Raw genomic sequence first — 8,226 nt, 5'->3', positions numbered from 1 at the left:
CGGCTGCTGGCGTTCCGAACCGAGACATAAATACGTCGCGCACAACTTCCAATGACCGTACACACACCATTTCTATTACACGTAACACCCAGTTGAACAGCAAGCGTGGTGCGCAAGCAAGGTATGCGTCAGCGATCAGCCGAAGGACGCAGTGTTGAATCTTCTCGATGTTGTTCGACAATGTTCTCGAGTGCGCTGTGAAGTGAACCTGAACACCGACTGCAAAGCTAGCGCAACCAGACAAGATTTACCGAGTGTCGAAGTAAATGGCATCTCGCACGAAGTCACTGCGCTAATGCAACTATGTTTACAGCTCCGGACCTAGCGAACGCACCCGGCCGTGATACGAACAGACACCGATGAAGCCATGAAGATAGTTAGCGAGCACATGGCAACATTCGCCGCACGTTTCATTAGTTACACCGCTTACCGCGCAGTCGATTCATAATTGTCGATGACTCGAGATCACTTCTAATATCCTCTTGAAGAAACACACACACATAATGCAGTTCCGCCGAGCGTAACAAGGCTCCGAGGCTAAAAGATCGGTGACTTCTCAACATACGCTAGCAACGCGCCGGACGGTCCGGAAGGGAAATGGCCGCCGCCGCCCAATGTTGCCCGCGTGCAGCCTACCTTTGCGGTACTCTGATTTTCCAGTGACTCTATGCAGTGACACATGACGTGGGGAAGCGTCTCACGCACGTAGCCGCAGACGCGGCATCGCTGGTCGAGGTCTGCCGGGCCCCACATGCAAGCGCCGTTGAGCGGGAGCAGGTTCAGGCGGGCCTTGTGGATAAACCGTCAATCTGCCAAGTGCGTGAATACCCCGGTCCGCAGGAAGTGCGAGCTCGCGCGATCAGCTGCCACGCATGCCATGACCTTCCCTTGATCGGGTTGGTCGTGCAGGGTGAGGTCTCGATCCGCGGCCAGTACCTCGGACCGTATCACGCGGCAGCGATGTGTGGGAGTGAGGGTGACGTCGCCGCATGTGAACCGGGCGTCCGCTGGGTCGGGGGACCAGGTGACGCTGAGGCGACGGGACGCCTTACGCGCCTTGGTCCAGAGGGACCGCAGCTGCGTGGCAGGGGCTCGGAACGCCTCCTCGATAGAACCCGTCAGGTAGGCCTCCAGCTCAGAGCGGGTCGCCTCCCAGCCGAGTCGAGCCGAGGCCACCGAGTAGGCGTCCGTGAAGGCCTGGTCTCGGAGCTCAAGGTCGGCGGTTGTCAGGAGCTTGTATGACGAGTCAACCCGGCAGGCCTCGCTCAGCTCCGCTGCAGTGGGAATCGCAGTGGCCCCACCGCTGGCGCTGCCGTAAACGTAGTGGGTGGAAGCGGTGGAAGGCAGGTAAACGTACGCTTCACCAATGGTCGAATGGCGTCGTCAAGGCGGCGCCAGTCCGTCTTGGTTAAGACGCCACATCTCATCGGGAAATGAGCGCCGGGAAGACAAAGGTCCGGAGCGCGTCTAGACGGTGCCACGGCGCCAACATCGATGAGGATCGCCCGCGCCTTCTCGAAGGCGGTGTCGATGACCGCTCTGGTGGAAGAGACGAGACGGAAGCCAACGGGGCGACCCAGGAACCGCTGTGGCTCGAAGTCAAGGAGCGCGGTGATGGGGACCCCGGAAACCAAGAACTCAGTGGGCCGCATGTCGACAGGTGTCTCGCCGCACATGTGCAGCGAAGAACACTTAGCCGGAATGAGTGACAGGCGGAGACCTGTGGCGAGGGCCTCAATCTTGTCGATGCGGCCTTGCAGCAGTGTAGAGGTAGGTGCCAGAACGGTGAGATCATCCGCATAGGCCAGGATGATATGGCCGACGTCGTCGCCCTGGACATCGCGGATGATCGGGTCAATGACGACGTTGAAAAGAAGGCCTCTGAGTAGACACCCCTGTTGGAGACCCGCCAAGATGGGAATGGGGTCCGTGACGCGACCGGCTGCAATGCATTACACAGCCCCTAAAGATGACCTTGCTCTAAGAAGGAATGGTATGTACAAACACCAGCCTACCTGAACACAATAGTTGACCTGGAATGAGCTGAGTTCATTTGGTAGCTATCGGTTTCTGAATTAAGTGGCGCAGGTAAGACGGACAAAAAGAAACCTAAGCGCTTTTGTGGATTTGTCTATTCGATTATCAACAAATAAAATTCGGCAGATCCCACGTACCGTGGGAATCGATGTTATGCGAAGCATGCGCGGGATTGTGACTGTGGCGTAATTTTTCACATTGAGCGCAACATTACGGAATACCGCTAGAGAAATGAGGAAGTGGCATACGCACACTCATATGTTGAATAGCCGCATATGAATTATATAACCAGTTGTTTACATGCAGTTGCGTAACGATGACAACAGCAGAATGGGTGTTACCAACCTCAGACGCTGTAAGCTGATATGTAGTGCTTATGTTCTTCAATACTGGATAGCGCGAATCTGAACAAGACAAAGAGGGAACACAGATGCACAGGACAGGCGTTACTCGCAACTAAACTTGATGCAGGAAAGTTTCCCAAGATATATACATAGCCGAGTGGCGCGCGCAGGCGCACTGCACGTACGTTACAGTCAGAGGTGCAGTTACAGTTGTTATGTTTATACTTGTCTGTTATGATGGAGAACGCACGCACGTTTAACGAACCCGTGTGTATGTGTGAAAGGAGTTCTTGACAGTTCTTGAACAAGGTCATCATCACCATGATCAGTGAGCACCAGCAGCTGGACCGGACTTGTTATTCGGATCCGTTCATGATCGCGGCTACGAGGGGTCTAAGTGCAGTGAAGTGCGAGGTATAGTAAAGCTGGTGGAAATGCGGGACGCCTGTTACGATGAAATGATCTATGATGCATCCTGTCCAGGATGTGGCAGCGAGGTGTTTTGAGGCCCTGTCCACATCGAAGCCGTCTTTTATGCAGTATAAGGGCCAGCTATTGTTGGGTCTTGATAAATCAATGTTGAAGTCACCGGTTACGATGAGAGGCCTGGTTCTCTCGGCAGATTTACTATAGGAAGCATTGATCCCGGTTTATGCGTAATGCACGTGGTCCACGTTGTGACCACGTGGACCACATGGTCGCACGTAGACCTTTCTGTGGGTGTAGCAGTGCAATTTCACCGTTGTGCTGCAGCTTATCCATGCTCTGTTCGAGTATGTTGGATTCGCCGGTCTAGTGTTCTGGCTCATGCCGCGGCAGATGCCGCGTGCCATATTGTAACCATGATGTACCCCTTACGCCTGCTCCTGCTGCCTCCTTCTGACACTGTGGACACTCACAAAAAAAAAAAATACTCGGCGCACCACGCGAGTGTTGCGAAAAACCGGCAAATTGTTTGTGCACAAGGTACCTGGTGATCGAGCATTGCGCATAGACAGCGAAAGCGACCTAGGTAAGATTCGCTGCAATGTTTCGTCTATCACTTACGTTACTTCAACTGCCAGTTCCCCCCCCCCCCGCCTAATAGCTATGTTCCATGAAGCCATATATCACGACACTCAAACTTTTAAATCTTTTGTGCTGGGCCCTTCTTTTAAGGAGCTGGACAGAACGTCGATCTTTCATTTAAACATGCGTAGTATGAGAAACAACGAAACTGATGTTCTGATTTTTTTGGCCTTCACTGAGACTTGGTACTCTTGCACGTCCGATGTAGTGTTCATCGAAGGATACAAGCATAAAAGCGTGCATAGACCGAATTGTAGGGGTGGTGGTGTGTCGCTAATATACAAAAAGATGTTTCATATGCCTTGCTTCCCGAATTTTGTTGTGTCAGCGTAAATTATGAATCCATTGCCGTTAAATGTGTAATGTCTCTGATTGTCACAGTTTATCGGCCCCCATCAGGGGATATTAAATAATTTCTCTGTTTATAACTTCGATGTTTGAATACGTGTCCTTGAGAAATTTGCATATTGTGCTTGTCGGTGATTTTAATATTGATTTTTTACTTCTTACTCCACAAAGTAGACAATTTTTACATGTAATCGAATCTTATTTGTGTAGGAACTTCATACGTTTGCCTACTAGAATAACAACAGAAAGTGAAACTCTCCTGGACCTATGTATAACTAATTATGATAGAAGCGACATCAATGCTGGTGCGCTAACAACTGATCTGAGTGATCACTTGTCAATATTCTGTTTTTTTCCTGTAGCTAAGAAAGAAAAAAATAGGGTTAACGATGCTCCTGTTACATATCGCTCTTTCAATACCAATGCCTTGTCAACGTTTCGTGCTAGTATTGAGAGCATCGACTGGGATATTGTCTACAGTGAGCAAAACCCTAATATATCATATGATCTATTCCTGCAACATGTAAAGTGCTGTTATGATGCTGCCTTCCCACCACACTACTATAAAAAGCACGGAAAGTCTAGGAAACCATAGATTAACAGAGGCCTTTACAACAGAATCAGAGAACGAGATAAAGTATACCATGAATTCATTAGCATAAGAGACATATACATATTACATGAATATATAAACCTTCGCAACAAATTAAACTCTGATTTGAAGACAACCAGTATTCAGTATTATCACGCACGATTAGCAGAGGTCTCATGCAATCCCAGGAAAGCATGGAACTCGGTACGTACACTCATAGGAAGAACAAAAGGTTGCCTTCCTTCAGCACTAACAATTGACGGTGTTGAGTTTAGAGAAGATAGTCTAGCGGAAAAATTTAATAATCATTTCTTAGCTTCAGGTACAGCAGCTTAGACAAGTGACGCAGCAAACTACTGCCAAAAATACATGTCTTCTTCCTCTGCGAACTTACGTACCTGAAGTCATTAAATAATAATACGGCCGCCGGTTACGATGGCATTACGGTGGAACCAATAAAACATGTCGCCGAATTACTGTGTGGCCCACTGCAGCATATCGGCAATCAAGCTTTCGCCACTGGTACTTTTCCTGATGGCATGAAGATAGTTAAATTGGTAGTCATCTACAAAGGTGGCTCTCACGACGACTTGAATAACTGCCGGCCTATTTCTGTGCTACCTTTATTTTCCAAAGTTTTAGAATACACATTAAAATCACGACTAATTAGGTTTCTTGGTGACCATCAAATGCTTGCAAGGCAACAATTTGGTTTCCGTGAAAAGAAATCAACCGAAATGGCACTCTTGGATATTATAGAAAAATTACTTAGTAACATTGATCATAAGCTATATACTCTTGCAATATTTTTAGATTTAAAAAAGGCGTTTCATTCCATAAAGCATTTCATTTTGTTTCACAAATTCCCTTACTACGGTATTAGAGGTATCGTATTAAATTTGATACGCTGTTATTTATCTGACTGGGTATAATTCACTAGTCTAAGTGGCTACTGTTCTCAATCTCAACCAATAAAATATGGCGTTCCGCAAGGTTCGATTCTGGGACCTTTATTCTTTATTCTTTACATAAATTATATTGTTAACATACAGCGAACTCCCGACATAATTCTCTACGCAGACGACATGAGAACTTTTTTTTCAGGTAAACATCTACTTGAACTTCAAAATGTACCTAATAGATGGCTAACCGAACTGTCAGACTGGTTGCACCTAAACCAACTTCAACTTAATGTAAAAAAGAATGAATATATTATTTTCAAAAGCCGTAATAAGCCTGACGACCATAATGCCTGTATAATATTTCAAAACTGCGCTATCGAACGGATTCCTAGTTATAAATGTTTAGGTGTTTCTGAAGAGAATATGAGCTGGACACCTCACGTAAACAAGATCCATGCAAATATGTGCAGGTCAATCACAATACTGTATAATGTTAGCCCCTTGGTGCCTAAATGGTTGAAAGTGCAGTTACATTATGCCCTCGTTCACTCTCATTTGCAATACTGTCTCCTAATCTGGGGTACCACAACTCAAACAAATTTTGATAGATTATTAATTTTACAAAAAAGAGCTGTACGTTGCATCGAAAATCTTAGGCGAAATGAGCACACAGCGCCATCCTTTTCCAAGCATATTATACTCATAATACGTCAGTTATTCCAACTAACACTTGCTATGCATACACATAGGCAAATTTTGCATGACCTCCAGATCCTGTCCTTATCATCGTTATCTGTCCATTCACAGTATCACCTGAGGCAAAATCGACTCAGAACACCTATGTTCCGAACTAAATATGGTACTCAGACACTCGCCTATTTAATGCCAAATTTTCTAAATAATAATCGGGAAATCGCCAATATGATCCAGTACAACTGTTCGACATACAGCCTCCGGAAAAAATTAAAGATTACCTGATTTTGGCTCCTAATCTTCCCTTTATATTGTGCATTTGTCAACTCTTGATTTTTTTCCCTCCTATGTTGTTTTATACTGTTTTGTAACATTGTTCATCATCAGGACTCGAATAAAAATTTCCAGGTCAGGCATTATTATTAGTATGTAACGAAGGTAACTATTTCAATTATTGTTGTATTGATCGCCTGTATGCCTGTGTTGTGACCTGCTTTTCTTGTAACCTGTACTTGCACATCTACTGCGGCTTTCCACCCCTGAGCAATGTATGGGTAAGGGGGCCTTTGTCAGGCAGTTGCATCTGCCTTTAGCCCCTTCATCCCAGACAATGACTCTCTTAATAAAGTTTAAATTCAATTTAAAAAAATTCAATTCAATAAAACGCTGTCCTTTGGTCACATGTGGCGCATACCCGCATACCAAGCGCCTCGCAATGCGGGTATGTACCACGCGCGGCTCACAGCTCACGAAACGACGGGCCACGAAACGCCGTGCTCACATCAAGCACGAAACGGCGAGCCTAGATTCTTGAAACCTGAGCGCGACGGCATTAAGCAGCTCGTGTCGAAAAAATTCCGACGCTGGTTTCGGCACCGTTACCGGTGAACAAGAAATCGGACGGGCGCAAGAGAATGAAATATTACGGTTAGAGCCGGAGTCTAACCCACGCATTCTGCGTGGTAGTCAGCTGTTCTATCACGCATACACGCCAGTACTTGAAACTGTTTGTCTAAACGACCCTTTACAGGCTTCATGTCGGCGCACAATGATTTGCGGTCACAGTGTTGGTGATCCGTTTTGGTAACAATGTAGTTAACACTGCATATAAATTCCTATGACTCAGGAAGCTATAGACAAGACTTGCTGGATCTCAGAGGAGCACGCAGATGACTGCCGAATATGATATGGACATCATTGCACCTTTTCGTGCTGTTCGTGTCTGTAAAACTAGGACTTGTCGTATAACGTTAGTGCCAACGTTACGTCTGACCCTGAGCTATTGTTTAGCCGCCAGTGCAGTCGACATGCAAAGCCCTGAACCTGGGCGCAACTAGGCAAAGTACACAAATAGGGCCATCCACCACGTAACGTTTCGCTCCACGCCAAAAGAACAATAAATTCTTTGAGTGGCTTTAAAATCGAGAACACCAATGCACAGCGGAGCTGAGGGAAAGCCTCTGTAACGAAATCCTATGCTGCTTTAGTATGCTTTACTCTCTCCCTTCCTCATCACACATACGCTCGCTTTTCTTCCCCGGTCACCTCCCTCCGCCTCGCTTCCCTCATTACTTCCCTTGAAACTCCATGGCTTAATTATGGAAACTTGGCAGCACAAACGGCACCAAAAAATAGGGGGGCACGAATAAGCGCAGGTATTGAATTTGGGATTTCTTCACGAAAAAAATATGTACCAGAAAACACAAGAGGTGAAAGGGAAATCGAACAGGCAAGTATCAACCGAAATCAACTCTCGTCCAGAAAAGGGATTTCACAATCTATAAGTGATACAGAGGGTTACACTGACACAACTGTCGCTCTGATTTACTACATTCCTTCCTGATTACCCTCGCCCTCGCCCTGCTTCGATTTCCCGCTCACCTCCCTCATCCTCCCCATCTCCTTACTCAACCCCTTGCCTTCACACTCTATTGCTCTTCTATGCATTGCTCTCCCTTCATCCTCACCCTCGCCTTCGCTTCCCTTTCCCATTCACCTGTCTCCTCCCTTACTCATTCCTCACCTTCACACTCCATTGCTTTACTGTGTCTACCTACTGACACCCAACCTCGTTTCCTTTCCCAGTTCTGTAATGCTAGGCTTTCATTCCCGCCTATGCTTTCCCTCTCCCTAAGCACTTGCCCCCTATCCCGGCTTCGCTATGCTGCGAACTACATTGTTGTGAATGGGCATAGCTCGACTGTAATAGCTCCGGTATAAAATAACTTAATGAAATTTAGGG

General features: G+C 46.7%; 1 protein-coding gene across 1 annotated transcript; it reads right to left on the bottom strand.

The window, feature by feature from the left end:
- Nucleotides 1-804: 804 nt before the first annotated feature.
- On the bottom strand, nt 805-8,020 carry LOC119377840 (uncharacterized). Its single transcript, XM_037647139.1, has 3 exons — nt 8,008-8,020; nt 1,358-1,942; nt 805-1,274 (listed from the first exon to the last, which is right to left on the bottom strand). Exons 1-3 carry the CDS (start codon nt 8,018-8,020, stop codon nt 805-807), a joined length of 1,068 nt encoding a protein of 355 aa, XP_037503067.1.
- Between the last annotated feature and the right edge of the window lie 206 nt (nt 8,021-8,226).

Source organism: Rhipicephalus sanguineus, unplaced genomic scaffold, assembly GCF_013339695.2.
Source record: "Rhipicephalus sanguineus isolate Rsan-2018 unplaced genomic scaffold, BIME_Rsan_1.4 Seq58, whole genome shotgun sequence".
NCBI classification, from domain to species: Eukaryota; Metazoa; Arthropoda; class Arachnida; order Ixodida; family Ixodidae; genus Rhipicephalus; species Rhipicephalus sanguineus.
This window is presented reverse-complemented; position numbering and strand designations above follow the sequence as displayed.

Coding starts and splice junctions, on each gene's coding strand:
- LOC119377840 (XM_037647139.1), bottom strand. Junction 1,275..1,357: donor CATTCGACCATTGGTGAAGC/GTACGTTTACCT, acceptor TTCCCACTGCAG/CGGAGCTGAGCGAGGCCTGC.